The 22,437-nt window shown below is 37.9% G+C and overlaps 1 protein-coding gene across 1 annotated transcript in view; it reads left to right on the forward strand.

Annotated features, from left to right (window-relative positions):
• Nucleotides 1-22,437, forward strand: part of NUP153 (nucleoporin 153) — a 70,910-nt gene that overhangs the window by 29,989 nt on the left and 18,484 nt on the right. Inside the window, exons 10-17 of the mRNA NM_001205754.2 lie at nt 1,086-1,138; nt 1,396-1,522; nt 6,473-6,610; nt 7,230-7,328; nt 8,985-9,072; nt 13,374-13,499; nt 16,421-17,041; nt 19,824-20,021. Coding sequence (NP_001192683.1) covers nt 1,086-1,138; nt 1,396-1,522; nt 6,473-6,610; nt 7,230-7,328; nt 8,985-9,072; nt 13,374-13,499; nt 16,421-17,041; nt 19,824-20,021 — 1,450 coding nt within the window. The remainder of the gene's footprint in view (nt 1-1,085; nt 1,139-1,395; nt 1,523-6,472; nt 6,611-7,229; nt 7,329-8,984; nt 9,073-13,373; nt 13,500-16,420; nt 17,042-19,823; nt 20,022-22,437) is intronic.

Here is a 22,437-nt window from a genome sequence, read left to right on the forward strand (position 1 = left end):
AAATGGCAACCCACTCCAGTGTTCTTACCTGGAGAATCCCAGGGATGGGGGAACCTGGTGGGCTGCCGTCTGTGGGATCGCACAGAGTTGGACACGACTAAAGCGACTTAGCAGCAGCGGCAGCAGATTCTGGTTAGGCACTTTCGGTAGTAATACCACAGAACAAATTCTGAACTCTTCTCAGTATCATAATATCCGGCAGTTTCTGCCAGTTTGTCCTGCACTGATGCTGTGATCAGCAGTTTAGGTGGTGTCAATGGGATTTCTTCACTGTGAAATTGCTAGTATTGTACCTTTTATAACTAATAAGATAACTTTAAGAGTATAAATATCCTTTTTACCCACCACTGTTAGCAGTTTTGATGATATTTGCCTGAATCTTTTATTTGTAGATGCCAAATGGTGGTTTTCTAATTCTACTATTTCTTCTACCTTTATGAAGTTGGTTTTCTACTGTAGGAAGTTTTCTCTATGTATGTATTTCTCTATGTATTTATTTAAGTCAGTGTGAATTCTTAAATTTGATAAGATTGTAATCTTTTATTAGGATTATTTATTTTGATGTTCACTGTCCCATATTTGGCCTTTGAACCGGCTCATGTCCTTTTAATATTTCACATCATTTTTCAAGCACTTAGTTGCTTTTTAATATTATAAAACAACCCAGGCTCATCTTGTGAGTTTTCAGCCCCAGCCCTGAAATCAGCCAGTTCTCCAAGGAACCCTCATTCCTTTAGATGGAAGAACTCTTTAAGTTGCAGAGAATCATTTCAAAAGGACCGTCAGTGTAAATTTGATTGCACATTTAATAGGCCATAAGTAAAATATTTGTGTGGTTGATAATGTGTATTAAATTTGTATGCTACAGTTTTGTTTAAAAGACAGTTGTGCTTATTATCAGTTTGTGTATAATCACACTGTAACTCTTGGTCATCATTCAGGTGACAGGGTATGAGTTGTAGATTTTAAAATTCATTAAACAACTGTCAAATTCCTGACACCAAATATTAAAGTTCACAGATAAAAAGGTGGTGTTAAAATTAAATAAGCAGCTATATAAATATGTTATATTCCTTTTTTTTTAGACTGATTATGAAAAAAATACTACACCAGGACAAAATAGAGAGCAACAAGAAAGGTATTGTCATCTTTATAGTGAAGCTTCTTTATATTTTTTGTAAGGCCTATATTTGATTTGTATCTGCCTTCTTGAAGATTAAGAAGTTTAAAGAAATAGAAATCTACACATAGAAATCTGTGAGCTTTTAAAATCACATTCAGCTGAACATTTATTTTCTTAATTGTTGACATCTTTTTTTTTTTTTTAGTATTAATTAACAAGTTATGGACCAGAGTAATATTTCATTTGTTTTAATTTTCTTTTTCTTTGCCTAGTGGCTTTTCTTATCCAAATTTCAGTATGTCTGCAGCCAATGGTTTATCTCCTGGAGTAGGTGGTGGAGGTGGCAAGATGAGGCGAGAGAGAACACGTGTTGTGGCATCTAAACCTCAAGAGAAGGAGGTAAGGTTATGCTCTTTGACATATATTTTGAAGTATCTTAATACCTTGAAGTTTATTATTAAAAGTTTTGATGCGGTGATGAGGGACCCACCTGGAGGTCCCTTGGAAGGATGAGGTTAGGGGAGACCCAGCATAGGAATTATCTACCATTGAAACAGTTCCTTAAAAGTGTGTGTATGTTTTAAACTATCAGGCTTTTTAAACCATCTTCACTGTGACCTAATCTAATACCTTAAATTTCTTGGGTATCCCTAGTCTAAAGCCGTAATTTTTCAAATAAAACTATTGCAATTGAAATTATTTGACCCTTGAAATAACTATTATGTAGTTTGGTTTTGCCCATTCCTGAAACATGATGTGTTTGTCTCATGGGCCTTTTCCTTATTATTTGTAAAATATATCAGTCTTGCAAAAAATAGCAGGTTTTCCCTGTTACGTATTTATCCAGTATGAAGACTCAGCACAGCCCATTCTGCAGGTGCCTTTGGGTTGATTCCTGTACACGCCAGTGTGAGCATGTATGCCCATCTCCCCCAGTACACGTGTAGGACTTCTCCAGGCTACTTGTCTGGGAATGGAATTGTTGGATTGTAGGGGATGATACACATCTTGCCTTATTGCTCTTCAGGGTACTTTTACAGTTTAATGCTTCCACATAACAGGTAGATCTGGTTTTCCTTTATTTTTACCAGTACTTGATTTTTTTTTTCTTTTTAATATTAATGTTATGAATGTGAAGTGATATGCCATTGGATTTTTAATTTGCATTTCCTTCTTTACTAGGGTGAGGAGACATCTTTTTGTGAGTTTCTTGGCCATTTTGCATTTTCTCTTGATCCATTTTTTTCCCCTTTGGGTTATTTCTTTTACTGGGAAGAATTCTTTATGTATACTGAACATGAAAGTTTGAAAACGATAAGGACTCACTGAAGATTGGTTAAATTAACTTTTCTGTTTAGGTTGCACTGTATATTTTCTAACTACATTGAGTTGCATCTGGGTCCATTTCAGTCTTCTGTAAATCAGTTTCAGCCTGGCTAAATCTTTGAAGTTATGTATATCGTACTTTGATTTGTGCTTTTTTTCTAATTGAAATTGTATTTGTGACTTTCTCATTGACCCATGAAGAATTAGGAGTATGTTTTTAGGTTTTTAAGTAGGAGGTCTTCTGTTGACTGTGAAATTAATGTTTTGATTGAAATTGCTCTGTGTGTGTGTGTTTCCTTCGTATCTATTGGTATTTTGTTTTGCAGCCTTGCTTAGAGTGAGAGGTCTGTGTTTTTCTTTTTTTTTTTTTTTTTTTAATCTCCCCTTTTCCAGTATAAGATCTTGTCCTGCGTTTGTGCCTCTCTGACTTATCAGAAGCTTGACTTTGGCAGTTTGGGCTTTCTGCCATATGCCTGTTGGGTTCTGATATTTGAGATCATGCTGGGGACCTTGGCTCAGTTACGGGTCTTGAGACTTTGCCCTTAGGTTCTACTTGTTGCTGCGCTAGAGTGTGGGGAAGGGAGGGGATGTGTTACTGCATTACAACATCTTAAAAATAAAGTTGATCATGTAGCATATAAAATTTTGTACTTAGAAAATTTTTCTTTTCTGCTTGAAACTCTTTATGTAGATTTGATTCATTACATTTAGAAAATGAGTTATTTGCCTTGCCCATGTATATGTAACAAAGTGAGTATCTCATTCATAAAGGATTAGATAGTTCTTTAGAAAAGCTTTTATATTTCTTGGTAAAATGTGTGGCCCCACCTTCTTAAAAGTTTATCCTGATAAGAGGAAAGCATTAGCTTGGTTTAGTGTTTACCAGGTGACAGATTGGGAGTTTTATTTCCCTTTAGTTTCTGTTTTTAAAGATACAGTTTCTAAGATCTTCAGCTGTAGCTTAGACTGATCTATATAGCTCAATTTTAGCTGTCTTGCAGATAGGTATGTGTTTAATATAACTTTGCTGTTTTGAGACATTTGGAGGGGGGTTAAAAATTTGTTGACTTTTACTATCTGGTTTACTAAATGTGAGGAGTTTTATGAAAATCAAAGCCCCTTTATCACCTTCTCCCTTCTCTGGACCCCCTCTCCATTCCTGCCCACTGCTGGTTTTGCACCCCAGGATGCCTGCCCTGACCTGTCTGTCCCTGCTTTGTTCCACTCAAGTTACAGTCTCCACATTTCTGAGGAAAGAGATACTAATAATGAGTGGCTGCCCAAGTTGGTTGCCTAGTCTGTGGGGTTTTTTCCCCCCAAACTTTTCATTTTATATTGGAATACTGCTGATTTACATAATGTTGGGATAGTCTCAGGTAGACAGCAACAGTAGACATGAAGTCCTGAGGTTATATATATTTAACTTTTTAAGTAAACTGACAGACTTACTTTCCCCAAAGTAATTGTAACATCAATGGATGGGGCTTTTGTTACTCTACATCTTTATCAATAGTTGATTGTCATCTTTTAAATTTTAGCCATTCTGCTTTGTGTATGACGATGTCTCATTGTAATTTTAATTTGCCTTTCCCTCTTGCTTAATATTTTGTTCTTGTTTATGTGTTTATTGGCCATAATATCTTCCTTTGAGAAGTGTTAATTTAGAACTTTTGGTCTTTTAAAAATAGGGTTGTCTTACTATTATTCAGTTGTAGGAACTCTATAAATTTTAGATCCAAGTACTTTGTCAAGATACGTGTCTTACAAATATTTACTCTCTGTCTGACTTGCCTATTCCTTTTCCTAACAGTGTCTTCTGATTAGCAGATGTTCTAACTTTTATGAAGTCTGAACTTAAACATTTTCCCATTATATTTACGGTTTGTATCCTAAGAAACCTATCCCTGTCTACAAAAAAAGTCTTCCTGTGTTTTCCTCTAGAAGATTTATAGTGGTGTTTCTGTGAGAAGATTTTCCTAGTTTTCTTTTGGATTTCGTATATGATCCATAGAGTATTTAGAAGTGGGTTTAGTCATGATTTTAATGTTGTGAAATGCATTGAGACTTGCTGTAGCCCAGCTCGTGGTCTGCTTCTTGAGTCTTGCCCATTGTGTATTCTGTGGTTGTTGAGTGTCAGATAAGATGACTGTAATAATTCTAACGTCATCTTTGTTCTTACTGAATTTTGCGGGGAGTAGGAAGGGAGGTATGTGTCTAGTAAATTGTTGAGATATGAGTTAAAAGTTGTCAGCTTTTACTTGGTGAGTTTGTCTTTTTCCTGTTAATTATATCAGTTTTTGCTTGTTTATCTTGAGGCCCTCATTGGCGTGTACACCTTATCTATGGTGGCCTCTCAGTAATTTACCCCTTTTAATATTACTAAATGTCCTTTAAAAAAGTCTTTGGAAATATTCTTTGTCTTGAAATCTACTTTATCTGGTATTTAATATAGCCAGCCACTCTGATACTAAAATATGCGTTCTTAGGGTTACTATTTGCAAGTTAAATTTTTGTCCATCCATTAACTTCCAATCTCTTTATCTGTCTTTATGTTTAATGTAAGTAAATCTCTTACAGAGAGCATGTAATTGAGTCTTGCTTGCCCTTTTTTTAATTTTCTAATTTGCATGTTTACTTATAAATAACATAATTACTGGTATGGTTGGATTAAGGTCTACCTTTTTTTATTTTCTATTTTCCCCATTTTTTTATTTCTCTCTTGTTCTTTTTGAAAGCTTCCTTCTTTTGGGTTAATTGGATATTTCTTAGCATTCCATTTTAATTATTTGTTGGTTTTATATCTCTGACCCTTCTAATAATTTACACAGTCCTCTTGGGATTATGGTGTCTTTAACTCTTTAAATTCTACTTTGTGTTAATATTGATCATTTCCTATAAGATTTAAGAATCTTGTAACTTTATAGTTTGATTTACCACCGCCTTTTCCTTGGTATTTTATCCTATATATCATTTATATTACATTTAGATATGCTGTAAATCCACAATATATTTTTGCTTTACATACTTAATGTGTATTTTAAAGAAACTAAGAGGAAGAGAAGTTTACTCACATATTCTCCACTTCTTCCAGAAATCTAAATCTCCATTTGGTATCATTTCCCTTCACCCTGAAGAACCTGTAGAGCAGGTTTTAGTTTTGTTTTATCCAAGTGCCTTTATTATACACCTGTAGTTTACACAGATTTGCTCTGCCAGAGATTTGGAGAGTTTATATGCAGACTTGGGACTCCCCTTCTGTGGCACTTCATCTCCCCTTATTTTCTAGCTACTGTGGTCACCCTAGTCTGTCCTTTGAATGCCTCAATCAACAGATTGGCAGTTTTCTTTGAATTTCAACTGTCCAACTGGTACCAACTCAAAGAGGACAAGAAACTCCTCCCTTCTTCTCAGTATCTTCTTCCCTCCAATATCTACTTGCTTTTGGTTGCTTTCTAATGTTTTCAGATGGTTGTTTTTAATATATTGTCAAGCATCTGTAATTGTTACTTGTCAGAGCATTGGTTAAATACAAGGTCTTCCACCATTAGCGGAAGTGGAACTCAATTTTTGTCTGTTCTAATATGGGTAATTTGAGACTAGTGGAGATCTTTGCTTACATTGAAATAAAAACCGAAGCAGTTCACCAAACTCATCAGTACTGATGTTTAGAATGCTGATGTTACATGCCAAGACCAAAAGTGACTTTGTTTCATATTTAAACCACAACTCTGATATGTTAATTTTTTTTTTTTTTTTTTTTCATTTTCACCAGCTAGGAAATTGGTACTGAGGACAGATAGGTTCACAAAGTCGCATTTCTGGCTGGTGGCACAGCTGGGATTCAAATCTTGTTTAGTTTTTTCTTATTCAAGAGCCTACATTGTTAACACTGCATAGTGCTGCCTCGTCCCTGTTTATTCTGAATTTACATGTAACTATATCTGTTCTAGCTGAAAATAACGTTGATACAACAGAATGACACAAAAGATGAAATTTGTCATTATAAAATATGTTGTGTTTTAGGAAGTGGAAGTACCAGTATTACCGAAAATCTCTCTACCCATCACCAGTTCTTCACTGCCTACCTTCAATTTTAGTTCTTCTGTGATCACAACTTCCTCTCCATCACCCATTAGTCCTTCACAATCATTAACAAATAAGGTAAAAAAAAACCCATTGTTCCATAGAGGTGCTTTTTGTTTTTTCTTTATTTTAAAAAAACTAACCTGATTAAATCAGTGCTTAATTTTCACTATGGGAATTAACAACTCAGAAATTTGAGAAAAACGGAAATAGCATTGGCTTTTTAAAAAAATGTACATCGTAATGGGAACATTCTTCAATTCTTATGAATGTATTGTAAGTCTGTTTTCAAACAATATTTCCATTGAAAATACTTTATTTTTGGTTAATAATGAATTTCTGCTTTTTTAAAAAATTTCTCAAGTAGGATTAACATCTTTAATCTGCTCCTGAAATTTGTTTGCTTTTTTCCTGACTTACTTTTTCTGAACATTTCTTATAGATGTTTATTTTTCTCCCTTAAGTAATTATCTCCCTCCAAGATCATGTATATTCCTCTTTGAAGAGGAAGCCAAATCTTATAACAGTTTCATGTTGAGTAGTTTTCAGAAATTAAAAGTGATTTTTTTTTTTAATTTAAAAGGGAAAAAAATGCTTTTGGCTTCTTTGTAATTAATTTGCTTAAGGTCTATTTCACTGCCAATTTCTTTTTCTAAAAAGCTTTTTCTGTCATTTCTTTAATAATTTGAAAAACCAGGTACAAGTGACCTCTCCAAACAGCACTGGCAGCCCCTTGTTTAGATTTTCATCTCCAATTGTAAAATCTACTGAGTCAGATGTACTACCTCCGTCATCTGTAAGTAGCAAGCAAAGAGTGTTGCATATTGATTGATTCCAAAGGCATACTGTATTTTTAAGCTGTAATTTACCATTGCTGGTAAGAAATGCCATTTTTCTTACCAAAAAAATTCCAATGTACAGAAAACTTTGAACATCTATACACAAAATATATGTGTATATATATATGTATGCATCTTCTCATGTACCATTTGGAAGTTAGGATGGAGATATTTTGGTATCCTTAATTTTCTTTGTATCCCCTAAGAAAAAAGATACTTTTTGCATACCCATAATACAGTTGTCATACCCCAAAAAATGTAACATGATGTTAATAGTAACATAGTGTGCACATTCAGATTTACCCATCAGCCTCAGACTCTCGTTTAATTGCTGTTTTGTTTCTCTTGGTACCGGATCCAGTTACAATTAAGACTTAGCAACTAAGTCATATTGCATTAAGTTAGCATGTCTCTTGGATTGGCTTTAATCTAGAAAAGTTGGAAGGTTTTATGTGCCACTATATATTTGTTTCTTCATAGTAAATATTTTGAGTAAGAGTGGTATATAAGTTGGAGACTTCCTTGGTGGCCAGTGGCTGGGACCCCGCCTGCCAGCCTGCGGCCCCTCCACCCAGTGCAGAGGGCCCAGGCTCGGGCCCTGGTTGAAGAACTGGATCCCACATAGCACAACTGAAACCCAGCACAGCTAAATACATAAATATTAAAAAAAAAATAGTACATAAGTTTGATGTTCTAGTTGCCCCATCTCTATTTGGCATGTGTATCATTTAAATATGTTCAGTTCAGTTCAGTCACTCAGTCGTGTCTGACTCTTTGCGACCCCATGAATCGCAGCACACCAGGCCTCCCTGTCTATCACCAACTCCCAGCGTTCACTCAGACTCAAGTCCATCGAGTCAGTGATGCCATCCAGCCATCTCATCCTCTGTCGTCCCCTTCTCCTCTTGCCCCCAATCCCTCCCAGCATCAGAGTCTTTTCCAATGAGTCATCTCTTCGCATGAGGTGGCCAAAGTACTGGAGTTTCAGCTTTCACATCATTCCCTCCAAAGAAATACCAGGGCTAATCTCCTTCAGAATGGACTGGTTGGATCTCCTTGCAGTCCAAGGGACTCTCAAGAGTCTTCTCCAACACCACAGTTCAAAAGCATCAATTCTTCGGCGCTCAGCCTTCTTCACAGTCCAACTCTTACATCCATATATGACCACTGGAAGAACCATAGCCTTGACTAGACATGTTACCTTCTGTTTTTTTACTGTGTCCTTGGCTTGTTTTCTGTTACAACTAGATGTTCCAGATTATTTTGTAATTTCCCTGCCAAATGCCTGAAATCTACTCGATGTCCATGAAGTCTCATACTTTTTATTAGGAAATGGCATTTAGAAACCCGAAAGTGGGCATCAGGAATACATTATTATTTTATGTAATGCTTTGAATGAAAAAATGCTTTAGAAATTTAAAATGCTCTTGTTAAACTAGGACACATCATTCATTATAAGAAGCACACTGATTTTAGAGATTTAAAATAGGAAAAACTGTGAATCTTAGAATATGTGAAATCCAGTATACTTTTTTGACTTGAAATAGAGCTTTATATTTGATGGGTTGTTTGCAGCTAAATGGACAGTTAAAGGACACCTTCTCTCTCTACAGATTGGATTTACATTTAGTGTGCCTGTGGCAAAAACAGCAGAGCTTTCTGGCCCTAGTAGTGTTTCAGAACCAATTACAAGCAGTTCAGGTAAGATACTTTTTCTCATAATAGTTTACATAAAAATAGGTTAATATTTCAGATTACTTCTTTTACCTTTGGCCATTCTTGTAAATGCTTTTATGTGAATATAATTAGCTCCCTAAATGTGAATAAGTTACAGCTTGTGAAGGGGATGGTCACAATAGCAAATTTATCCAGTTTAATCCCAAAAAAGTGACAGTTTATTATAAATGAAATCTCAGTATAGGAAATTCAAGGGTGTTCCACATTGTAATTACAGTGGATTCCATCTCTGGGTTTCTCTTGAGTTCACAAGCATTTTTATGCATAAGGATTATACCAGCCTCTGCAGACAGTAGTAGTACATAATTTCTCAAAAAAATGGGCTCTTTCTCAAAAAATTATATATCTGAATAGATAATTAGACCATAGGAATTTGCTGTGGTGGTCATGATGTGTGCTCTCAAGTATTGGGTGCTTGGGGAATGAAGAATCATCTGGGCTAAACTGCTCAGGTCAAGAATTGAGAGGAAGGGCTTTTCCCCCAGCAAACAGCAAATACAAGACAACAAGAGGAAAAGCCTGATGCACTTTGAAAATAGCAAATAATTTGTCATGAGATTGAGAGGTAGCTTTAAGTTCTAAAGATTCTTGAGTGCTATGCTAAATAATTGAATTTTAATTTGAATGATAGGAAAACACTGCATGATTTTTATACTCGGGGGGGGGCGGGGTGTGAGATGGTTCCTTGCAGTAACAGCAGTGTGTTGAGGGGGTGTGGGTGGGAGAGGGGTATTATGGGCTGAGGTATCAGTTATGGGGCTGTTGCCTTATTCAGAAGTGTTTCTTTGACTATCTTCTGAGTTTGGGAATCTTAAAAAACTAGATCTTCCCTCATAGATAGATTAAAAAAAAAAAAAATCAGAATATCAAAGAACCAGGACCCCTAAGCTGAGAAGATCTTTGGTTTGTATGGTCTGGAAGACAAGAGTATAGGTTCTGCAGGTAGCACAGAATAAGAATTTGACTGGTATGTTTGCAGTCTTAACTTCTGTTGACTAAAACAGCCCTGTGTAAGAGAAAGTAACAAGTATATTTCAGGTGTACTTAACATATGACTTTTTTTTCTTTAATGTTACTGTGAATTCAAGAAGGAATAAACCTATTCAGATTTCATGAGGGAATAGGCATTAAAATGCTTCCATTTTTACTAATGCTTTACTAATCATCCCTGAATGAGTAAGTTTGTTAAAACAACTTTTGTGTTTCATTACATGTGGGGAAATTACTCAAGAGTTTTTAAGACGTGTATTTTAAGTAGTATATATAGAATTGTTCTTACATTGACACCTCTGTTTCTTACCACTTTGGTAAGCTGATTTGAAAAGCTGATTGAAAATTGGAAGTCATGGTTAATTACTGTATGATAGGAGCTAATTTTCGCATTATCTTTTTCCATCTCTTTGAGTACACTGGAAGAAATCCTTAAAATTTACCTTAAATTCTAAAAGCAATTCAATTTTGACTGTAAAGGAATATAGAATGTGATAATGAATAAAAGCCAATTTTTCTTCATTTTGACACAATTGTAAGAAGTAGGTATGGTGTTTTGGTTTTTGCACATTTTTATTATTGAGGTGAAATTGAGATAAGATATAATCATGGGCTTCTCTAGTGGCTCAGGGGTAAAGAACCCGCCTGCCAATACAGCAGACACAGGTTCGATCCTTGAGTTGAGACGATTCCCTGGAGAAGGAAATGGTGTTTGCCTGGGAAACCCCATGGACACAGGAGCCTGGCGGGCTACATACAGTCCATGGGGTTGCAGAGTCAGATGTGACTTAGTGACTAAACAATGACAGGAATGAAGTTGATCGTTTAAAGGGAAACATTCAGTGGTGTTTACTACATGCACAGTGTTGTGCAGTCACCACCTTTAATTAGTACAAAACGTTATCACTCCTGAAAGGAAGTACCCACTAACCAGTTTTTCTCCATTTCCTGTTCCCCCTGACTGCTGGCAACTAGTAATCCATGTTCTATTTCTGTGTATTCACCTGTTCTGGAATCATACAGTGTGACTTTGTGCATCTGGCTTCTCTCAGGTTTTCAAGGTTTGTTTGTGTCGTAATGTGTACTGTTAACATCATTCCTTTGTGGCTGAATGACGCTCCGCTCTTTTGATATACCATAACTTATCCGTTTATTTGTTGGTGGACATCTGGGTCATTCCACCTTTTGACTGTTGTGAATAGTGTTGCTAATAAAGGTACGTGTACTTGTGTTTGTTTCAATACTGGCTTCGGTACTTCAGAGGATGTACCTAGGAATGGAATTGACAGGTCAGATGGTAGTCCTACATTTAACTTTTTGAGTAATTAATAAAACTTCTCAGCAGCCAGCCTGTTCACATTCTCACCAGCAGGACTCTCCACGTTCTCACCATGCTTATTCTTTTCCGTTTTTTGATGATAGCCGTCCTAGTGGGTATGAAGCGATGCTTCGTTGTGGTTTTGATTTACATTTATTTCCCTGAGGCCTGTGTTTAGTTTTCGTTTTTCTTTTTAATGGAGAAAGATTTATTGCAGGACCAAGCAAGGACGATGGATGCCTTGTGCTTTAAAAACTTGAACTCGTGTTTAGCATCTTCTCATGTGCTTTTGGCCTTTTACATGTCTTTTTGGGAGAAATGTCTGTTTAAGTCCTTTGCCCATTTTTTAAATTGGTTTCTCTTTGTGTTGCTGAGTTACTTGCCTTTTTGTATGGTCTGGATACTAGATCTTTATCAGGTATGTGATTTGCAAGTATTTTTTTCCTGTTCAGTTGATTGTCTTGTCACTTTCTTATGTCCTTGGATGCACAGAGATTTCTAATTTTAGTGAAGTTTAGTTTTTTTTCTTCTGCTTTTGGTGTCCTAAGAATTCACTGTCATGGTCATGAAGATGTACCTCCTAGGTTTTCTTTTCAAGAGTTTTATGGTTTTAGTTCTCTTGTTTTGATCATCAATCCATTTTGAATTAATTTTTGCTCATGATGTGAAGTAAGCGTAGATAGGTTTTCTTGAACTGCTTTACCCGTTACTACTAAATTGGTGAAAACTTAAAAAAACCTGGTTATTTATACTTTTGAAAATTTCAGGCATTCTCAGAAATAGAATAGTAGACTGAATCCCCAGATACACTTTACTGAGCTTCAGCCTTTGCTATTTTGTGACCAGTCCTGTTTCTCCCACCTTCACTCCTCTGCACACACACACACACATGCAACCGTCAGGTAATTTTCAAACAATACTTCAGCTGTAAACAGAAACACTCCCCATTAAAAATGTGTTGACAAAATGATTATCATACAGTGTAGAGTATTTTAAGCATAAGAACATTATACTTATTTTAAGTATATATTCATTTTAGCAAGTTTGGGAAACAAAAAGTAACAGCATTACTGTAGATGTAAACAGGCACAATCTTCTGGACTTTCTAACCTACTCTTTCCTGTAACTGTTCTGAGAATGATTTTTGTGGCTGCATAGCATTCCATCGTGTCAGTGTTCTGTTATTTATGTAGCTAGTTTATCGTGTATTTATCATTCAGGTTTTCAGCATAATAACTGACAGGTATTTTCCATCATAGGGTGAATTTTTAGAAGAAGTATCTGACTTAAACAATCATTTTTAAAAGCTTTAAACATTTTAAAAACTTCTAAAAACTATTTTTGACTGCCCTGGGTCTTCTTTGCTGCACATGGACTTTCTGTAGTTCTGGCAAGCAGGGGCTGCTCTCTGCTTCTCGTCTCGGTGGCTTCTCTGTTGGGGGAGCACAGGCTCTGGGGGGGCGCAGGCTTCAGGAGGTGTGGTTCGTGGGCTTACTTACCCCAGGGCATGTGGAATCTTCCTGGACCAAGGAATCGAACCCATGTTCCTGCATCGGCAGGCTGATTCCTAACCACTGTACCACCAGGAAAGTCTGAATGTTGTTTTTAAATCAGTTTAAAGTTTCTGTATAATCAAGGCGTATTTCATACAGTGTTTGAGCTTGTCCCAGTGGCCATATCCTCTGTAAGACTTGTTTTGATTTTCTTAATTACTGGTGAACTCATTGACTCTTACCATTATAGTGGATCTATAACTGACTCATTTGTAGGTTATGTATAGTTTATATATATATATTTTTACTCTTTTGGAGGAGAGATGTACAATCCTTTGTTGTTCATTATCTTTGGGTTATGGTAATTTTTTTTCTTTTTTTAAGAAGTTGATTGAAAGATCTTTCTAATGCATGTAACTTGCTTTTTCTTGTCGTAATATCTTTTACAATTACAAAAATTACAGCTCAAGATACCACTGCAGTGAACAGTACAAGCTGTAAGAAGAAGCAAGATGAAGATTGCGAGAGCCCTTTCAGAGTGGCGAAAACCCTGAAAGAAGGAAGTGTCTTAGATATTCTGAAGAGCCCTGGTGAGATGCCCTTGAGATAGTCAAATCTTAATTATAAAATCATGATTTCATCTCAGTATCGTTTGTTACACTTTGTTGTACTTCAGGCTTTTAAAAAATGGTGTCTTGTCTTTTGAATGTAGTGATAGTTCAGGTGTAAATTTTTTAGGCGAAAGACTTTAGAAACTATTCCTTTAGAATTTAGGAATTGCACTAAAATGGAATCTCTAAGAAGCAAGTATAGAAGAAAAAAATGTGAATTGCATGTTAATAGAGATGGACCAATAATTAGAAAAAGTAGATAAACTTGATGATATACCTGGACATATCTCTCTCTGAGAGCACTGAACTACCTTGTCCTCAGATTACTCCCCAGTTGTGGTGTGTATATAACAAAGCCAAGTGGAAAGAAAACATTTGCTAATTGTAACACACACAGGGTGTGTGGGGGCAGGGGGAGGGTAGTACTGGAAAGGAAATAAGATATGAATGCTGGTGGGTAATATTTGAAGGTGATGAATAGAAGTAAGTGCTTAAATAGGAATGGGTTTTCAGTTTGAAAATCAGGATAGCATAATTCCAACTGGGATGTATACAATAAGAATATAAAAGGATTTATAATGTAGTAGCTCTGAAGTAGTTTAGATTTATCCAGTACGTGTGTTCATGCATAGGTGAATAGGAGTTCAGTAAGAAGGTTGGCTGCTGCAAAATATAGGGAGATTGGGGGGGAGGGGGTTGGTGTAGCTCCCATTTTATGGATTAGTATACTGCTTACTGGAGTCTCAGTATAGACGATTTTATGCAGTTACGGACAGAGCTCCAGAATCCTGTGCTGGGTTGAACCAAGTGGTAGTCAGAATCAAATGCATATATTATAGTCTATCATCGTAGAAGTTTCACTTTGCCTGGATCCATAATGCCCACTCCCTCTTTTAAACTGTTTCAGAAAGCAAAAACTTGGAGTAGTTATATGTTCTCTTGAGAGAAATACTAAAAATCCAAAAAAGAAAAAACTGTAACACCTTGAAGTGGTTGCTGTTAAAATTTTGCCAGCTTTCGTGACTCAGGTTAATCATTAAACAGTACATTGTTGTCTGTTGGGAGTAACTGAAGTATGTGGAATTGCTTTGTCTTTCAGGTAAAAATAGCTCTAGGCTGGATTATTTCTTGGTGCCACTAAAAACCTCTAACAACCTTCTGTATCATCTTTCCCTCTGTTTTTCTTTCCTTGGATTCTACAGTCTAGAGATTTTTTTGGTGTATGTAGAATAAAAGTTAATTGGTCCAAAGTAAAAGGATTGAAAGGTTGTTTCTCCAAATAAAGTATAGCTCGAGTGAATCAATTAAATGATACCACAAACCTTTCCTCATTATTTCCTGATTCTACGTGTATACCTTCAGTTCAGTTCAGTGGCTCAGTCATGTCTGACCCTTTGCGACGCCATGGACTGTAGCCTGCCAAATTCCTCTGTCCATGGGATTCTCCAAGCAAGAATACTGGAGTGGTTAGGCATTCCCTTCCTGGATCTTCCTGACTCAGGGATCAAACCTGGGTCTCCTGCATTGGCAGGTGGATTCTTTACCATCAGAGCCACCTGGGAAGCCCCAAGTCATAAATTAGGTATTGACTGAACTATCAATCAGTTGAGTCTCTCAGTCGTGTCCGACTCTTTGCGACCCCATGAATTGCAGCACGCCAGGCCTCCCTGTCCATCACCAACTCCTGCAGTTCACTCAAACTCCTGTCCATCGAGTCGGTGATGCGATTCATCCATCTCATCCTCTGTCGTCCCCTTCTCCTCTTGCCCGCAGTCCCTCCCAGCATCAGAGTCTTTTCCAGTGAGTCAACTCTTTGCATGAGGTGGCCAAAGTACTGGAGTTTCAGCTTCAGCATCAGTCCTTCCAAAGAAATCCCAGGGCTGATCTCCTTCAGACTGGACTGGTTGGATCTCCTTGCAGTCCAAGGGACTCTCAAGAGTCTTCTCCAACACCACAGTTCAAAAGCATCAATTCTTCGGCTCTTAGCTTTCCTCACAGTCCAACTCTCACATCCATATGTGACCACTGGAAAAACGATAGCCTTGACTAGATGGACCTTTGTTGGCAAAGTAATGTCTCTGCTTTTTAATACGCTGTCTAGGTTGGTCATAACTTTCCTTCCAAGGAGTAAGCGTCTTTTAATTTCATGGCTGCAGCCACCATCTGCAGTGATTTTGGAGCCCCCCAAAATAAAGTCTGACACTGTTTCCACTGTTTCCCCATCTATTTCCCATGAAGTGATAGGACCAGATGCCACGCATGATCTTAGTTATCTGTACGTTGAGTTTTAAGCCAATTTTTTCACTCTCTTCTTTCACTTTCATCAAGAGGCTTTTGAGTTCCTCTTCACTTTCTGCCATAAGGGTGGTGTCATCTGCATATCTGAGGTTATTGTTACTTCTCCCGGCAATCTAGATTCCAGCTTGTGCTTCTTCCAGCCCAGCGTTTCTCATGATGTACTCTGCATATAAGTTAAATAAGCTGAACTATAGTAAACTAAAATTCCTAGAGGATGATGATACACTATAAACAAAACACCTTCTGTGGACTTTTAACTGGGTTGTCAGTTACTAACTGTGTAATTAGTACTAGAAATACAGCTTAGGTGAAAACTCATAAGTAGTTCTTGGATTGTAATAATTCGGAAATTAAGGTAAAAAATGTTTTCTCCCAGGAATAATATTACTAACAGCTATAAGTGTATCATGTTATTGAGTTGGCTGAAAAGTTTGTTTTGGGTTTTTCTGTAAGGTCTTACGGAAAAAAACCCAAATGAACTTTCTGGCCACCCCAATGTTAATTAATGTTATTAATATTTATTAACAGTAAACAGGGAGACATTCTAATCAAAACATTAACTAATTTTCCCCCTCCCACGCCCCTCTTCCCCCTGGTTGTAGGTTTCGCATCATCGAAGGCAGATTCTCTCGCTGCTCAGCCTGGCACCACAAGCCCGGTAGTTCACACAAGACCAGCAATAAGCAGCTTTTCTTCTAGTGGAACTGGGTTTGGGGAAGGTTTAAAAGCTGGGTCATCGTGGCAGTGTGATACTTGTCTACTCCAGAACAAAGTCACAGACAACAAGTGCGTAGCCTGCCAAGCAACAAAATTGCTACCTAAAGATTCTGCTAAACAGACTGCAGCCGGGACACCAAGTAAAAGCGGCAAAGTGACTCTTTCCACACCAGGGACAGCAGGCTTCGGAGACAAATTTAAACCAGCTGTAGGAACTTGGGATTGTGATACCTGTTTAGTGCAGAATAAACCTGAAGCGATAAAATGTGTAGCTTGTGAAACACCGAAACCGGGAACTGGTGTTAAGCGAGTCCTTACGTTGCCAGTGGCTTCAGAAAGTGCTGTAACTGTGGCTGCTTCCTCCTCCAGCTGCACTGTGACCACTGGTGCCTTAGGATTTGCAGATAAATTCAAAAGGCCCGTGGGATCTTGGGAGTGTCCAGTGTGCTGTGTTTCTAATAATGCAGAAGACAATAAGTGTGTGTCCTGTATGTCTGAGAAACCAGGTACGTTTATGGCTGTTTGGAATAATTTTGTTCATTACTTCAATAGAACATTTTAATTCGATTCTCTGTAAAACAGCTAAGAACAACCTCAGTATTTTAGGTGTTTCAGGACAAGCATTGCCTCATATGTCGTAATTTTCCAAACTGTCTTGAGATGAAAATGACTTGCTTGGAACTGGCACTGCATGTTCTCTTAAGCTAGGTTGTGTGTTAATCAGTCCAGCATTTGCTTTGACCTCTTCTTTGTTTGCACTTTTATTAGAAACTTCTGGCTCTTCGTGATCATTTTCAAAGTTGGCTGATACAGATGCAAAGGTCTTAGAGCACTCTTTCTCAAACCTTTACACAGAATAAAATACTACTCTGTCTCTTTTTCTCAAAGAGGAATTGAGGATGGCTAGTGGTCATTTCCACAGCTACTTTCATTAAGGAGTAGACAGTATTGTGTTATCAGAAGAGTGTGGCTGAGTACTAATGATGATACCTGTACCTGTATGTGCTATCTGCCAGAGATCCTGCAATGATCATAAATTATTAAATCGTTAATGAAAAAATACTATTGGGCAGACAGAAAAATGGAGTTAGAGTTGAATTTTTCCTGTTTCTCTGTTCAATTTTGAAAGAGTTACTGAAGATTTACACTGATCTTTAATTCATTTGGAATTAATTCACTTGACTCTGATGTTTTTGTAATGCTATTATATAATTATTTGGTACAGATACATGGTAACATAGATAACTAAATAAAACATGTTACGAGTGTCCTGGGAATTATACCTCCTATTCTTATTGCATTATTGGTGGATGCGTGGTTTTGTGTCTACAATGAAAAGCTCTTGATAGCCTAGAACCCTGTCCTAACACAAGGGGTGTGCTATATTTCTGATTCCTGCTAGACATCTCTACAGGAATAAGATTTCAGAGTCTTTATTCTGAAATATCTTTCTCTTCCCATCTGGCATTCCTCATTGTCCCCTTAGCAAAAAAAGAAAGCTGTTGATGGATGTCTGAGAGCAAAATTAATTGAGTTGATGGGTCACACTTATACTTTTGTTCAATCACCCAGTGGCTTTTTGGAGGATGGATTTGAAGGCTACAAAATTTGGAGACCAGAGCACAGATTAGAAAGTTGATCAATAATATAGATAGAGATAGTGGTGATATGTACTAATGAAATCAAATGGAGGGGGATAGAATAATGTATTTAGTTGAAGATACATTAAGTTTAAGCTGCTGAAGTTGACAGATATGTGTGAGAAGACTTTTTAAGATATAAAACTGATTATATAGACACTCTGGACTGGAGACACAGATTTGGGAATCATTCGCTCATAATTTTCAAATAAATGATGAGAGTAGAGGTGATGTAAGGTGAGTGAGTGGAGCAAACAGAGAGGATAGCCTAAAACTGAACTCTGCTTAGCTTAAGAGAGTAGCAGGAATAGAACTTTGAAGCAGTTAATCGAGAGGAAAGACAAGAACCAAACAAGAACCACGTGATACTGCTTGCTTCTTAGGAGGATGGGTTTCAAGGGAACCAAACCAGAAGTCTCAATAAGGCTATCTGTCCACTGGAAGAGCAGTAGAAGGGTCAGAGGAAGAGAATGGAACATTGCAGAGATACATCAGGGAAGAGTTGTCATCTCACCAGGCCAGCCAGGTGCGCAGTGGAACTCCCATCAAAGAGGTCGTGCATAACTGACGCCCCGAAGTATGGGTCTTGGGTGCTAATGGGAAAGATTTTGTTGGTGATGAAAATCATTAGGGTAGATGAGAGCTTGTGAGAGGGCAGTGGACCAAAGACGGCAGGATTTTATGGGTAAAGTGGAAGAGAACATACCGGTAAACCACAGAGCAGGTACCTGGGAGGATGGCAACGGCTGGAGGACGTTGAGAGAAGTGGGGCTACCAGAGCGAATGGCTTTCCTTGCAACCCTGCATTTCTTCACGCAGCTGTGCCTTACTGAGCCATCCCTCCTACGCTGCTGCCTCTCCCACGAATTTGCTAATTCTGCTTAAAAGTGTAAATATGACCTCTGTGAATCCTCGTGTCTCGTAGTGATGTCTCCCCTGTGTGCTTGTGTAGATCGTGTGTCACTCCATCTTGGCGATTTATGCATTTATGTTTGTTTTACTTTCCCCTTTTTATACCAGAAGCACCTTTACAATCGACACTTGACTCATCTTGATATTCCCAGAACCTAAGAATATTACAGTGCTTAATCAATGTCTGTTAAATGGCTACGTTTTAACAAATGCCTTGAACATAGTAGATCATGTCTACTTGAATTGCAGAGTGGATAATAGAACACTTCTGTGCAGAAATGGTTATTTCAAAGGCAGAGATGTGTGCTTTGGAATCTTGAAACTAATATGGCCATGACTGTGTATTTTATGTGTTAGGCTGTTGCCTACGATTTATAACCTGTGTTTTATAATTTGTGATGCTTAACAAAATTTGACAAATATTATTAAGGAAAATTTAGTCTTTTATGCTCTGATCTGTGAGCATCATTAAAAAAAAAAAAGCCATGGCTAGTCAACCTTGTGTTTAAGAGGACACTCATCAGTGAGCAAGGTGAGTGTGAGTTGCTCATTTATAAGACTAAAAGAAATCTGACATGTCTGGACCATTTTTAACAAAGTGATGTTTATATTTCTGGCATTTTCTTTATCTTAATAGGAAACACTTGATAAAAATTGTTCGTTTGGACTTACGTGGTGTCGTGGAGATCGTGACATAATGTAAATTAGAATTTTGTATTTTTACTTTGTTTTCTAGGAAGTTCAGTACCTGTTTCAAGCAGCAGCATGGCCCCCTCAATCTCCCTGTCATCTGGAGGCTGCCTAGGTTTGGACAAGTTCAAGAAACCTGAGGGAAGCTGGAACTGTGAAGTGTGCCTAGTGCAGAATAAAGCAGATTCAACCAAATGTATAGCATGTGAAACTGTAAAGTCACACACAAAGCCCGAGTTTACAGGTGAGGTGTTCGTAAAGTGCCTCCTTATGAAGTGAAATGTTTGCACACAGCTTTGTTTTTAAAACCATTCTTTCTTGAAAATTCTTGTAAAATGAGGTGTTGTCCTGGATTTTCAGCGCATAATCTATCTCTGAATTACCGTCTAGTTGAGTTATTTGGTGGTCAGGAGTGAGGATATACATTTGCTATTTTACTAGTTTTCCTTAGAGAAGGAAAATGCTTGTTGCAGCCCACTGAAGTAATGACATGACTAAGGGTTACAGCTGGTTTGAAGAACACTGCACTTAGATTTTAGGAGATAACTAAAACTCATTCTGTAACTGTTGCCTCATAGTCTCTTTGCTATTTTCCCCACTGGTAGTAATCAGTTCAGTTCAGTTGCTCAGTCGTGTCCAACTCTTTGCGACCCCATGAATTGCAGCACACCAGGCCTCCCTGTCCATCACCAACTCCCGGAGTTCACTCAGACTCACGTCCATCCAGTCAGTGATGCCATCCAGCCATCTCATCCTCTCTCGTCCCCTTCTCCTCCTGCCCCCAATCCCTCCCAGCATCAGAGTCTTTTCCAATGAGTCAGCTCTTCGCATGAGGTGGCCAAAGTACTGGAGTTTCAGCTTTAACATCATTCCTTCCAAAGAAATCCCAGGGCTGATCTCCTTCAGAATGCACTGGTTGGATCTCCTTGCAGTCCAAGGGACTCTCAAGAGTCTTCTCCAACACCACAGTTCAAAAGCATCAATTCTTTGGCGCTCAGCTTTCTTCACAGTCCAACTCTCACATGCATACGTGACCACTAGAAAAACCATAGCCTTGACTAGATGGACCTTTGTTGGCAAAGTAATGTCTCTGCTTTTCAATATGCTCTCTAGGTTGGTCATAACTTTTCTTCCAAGGAGTAAGCGTCTTTTAATTTCATGGCTGCAGTCACCATCTGCAGTGATTTTGGAGCCCCAAAAAATAAAGTCTGACACTGTTTCCACTATTTCCCCATCTATTTCCCATGAAGTGATGGGACCAGATGCCATGATCTTCATTTTCTGAATGTTGAGCTTTAAGCCAACTTTTTCACTCTCCTCTTTCACTTTCATCAAGAGGCTTTTGAGTTCCTCTTCACTTTCTGCCATAAAGGTGGTGTCATCTGCATATCTGAGGTTATTGGTATTTCTCCCGGCAGTCTTGATTCCAGCTTGTGCTTCTTCCAGCCCAGCGTTTCTCATGATGTACTCTGCATATAAGTTAAATAAGCAGGGTGACAATATACAGCCTTGACGTACTCCTTTTCCTATTTGGAACCAGTCTGTTGTTCCATGTCCAGTTCTAACTGTTGCTTCCTGACCTGCATACAGATTTCTCAAGAGGCAGGTCAGATGGTCTGGTATTCCCATCTCTTTCAGAATTTTCCACAGTTTATTGTGATCCACACAGTCAAAGGCTTTGGCATAGTCAATAAAGCAGAAATAGATGTTTTTCTAGAACTCTCTTGCTTTTTCCATGATCCAGCGGATGTTGGCAATTTGATCTCTGGTTTCTCTGCCTTTTCTAAAACCAGCTTGAACATCTGGAAGTTCACGGTTCACGTATTGCTGAAGCCTGGCTTGGAGAATTTTGAGCATTACTTTACTAGCATGTGAGATGAGTGCAATTGTGTGGTAGTTTGAGCATTCTTTGGCATTGCCTTTCTTTGGGATTGGAATGAAAACTGACCTTTTCCAGTCCTGTGGCCACTGCTGAGTTTTCCAAATTTGCTGGCATATTGAGTGCAGCATTTTCACAGCATCGTCTTTCAGGATTTGAAATAGCTCAACTGGAATTCCATCACTTCCACTAGCTTTGTTCATAGTGATGCTTTCTAAGGCCCACTTGACTTCACATTCCAGGATGTCTGGCTCTAGGTCAGTGATCACACCATCATGATTATCTGGGTCGTGAAGATCTTTTTTGTACAGTTCTTCTGTGTATTCTTGCCACCTCTTCTTAATATCTTGTGCTTCTGTTAGGTCTGTACCATTTCTGTCCTTTATCGAGCCCATCTTTGCATGAAGTGTTCCCTTGATATCTTGAATTTTCTTGAAGAGATCTCTAGTCTTTCCCATTCTGTTGTTTTCCTCTATTTCTTTGCATTGATCATTGAGGAAGGCTTCCTTATCTCTTTTTGCTATTCTTTGGAACTCTGCATTCAGATGGGAATATCTTTCCTTTTCTCCTTTGCTTTTCACTTCTCTTCTTTTCACAGCTATTTGTAAGACCTCCTCAGATAGCCATTTTGCTTTTTTGCATTTCTTTTCCATGGGGATGGTCTTGATCCTGTCTCCTGTACAGTGTCATGAACCTCATTCCATAGTTCATCAGGCACTCTTTATCTATCAGATCTAGGCCCTTAAATCTATTTCTCACTTCCACTGTATAATCATAAGGG

This window comes from Bos taurus, chromosome 23 (assembly GCF_002263795.3).
Source record: "Bos taurus isolate L1 Dominette 01449 registration number 42190680 breed Hereford chromosome 23, ARS-UCD2.0, whole genome shotgun sequence".
Lineage (NCBI taxonomy): Eukaryota > Metazoa > Chordata > Mammalia > Artiodactyla > Bovidae > Bos > Bos taurus.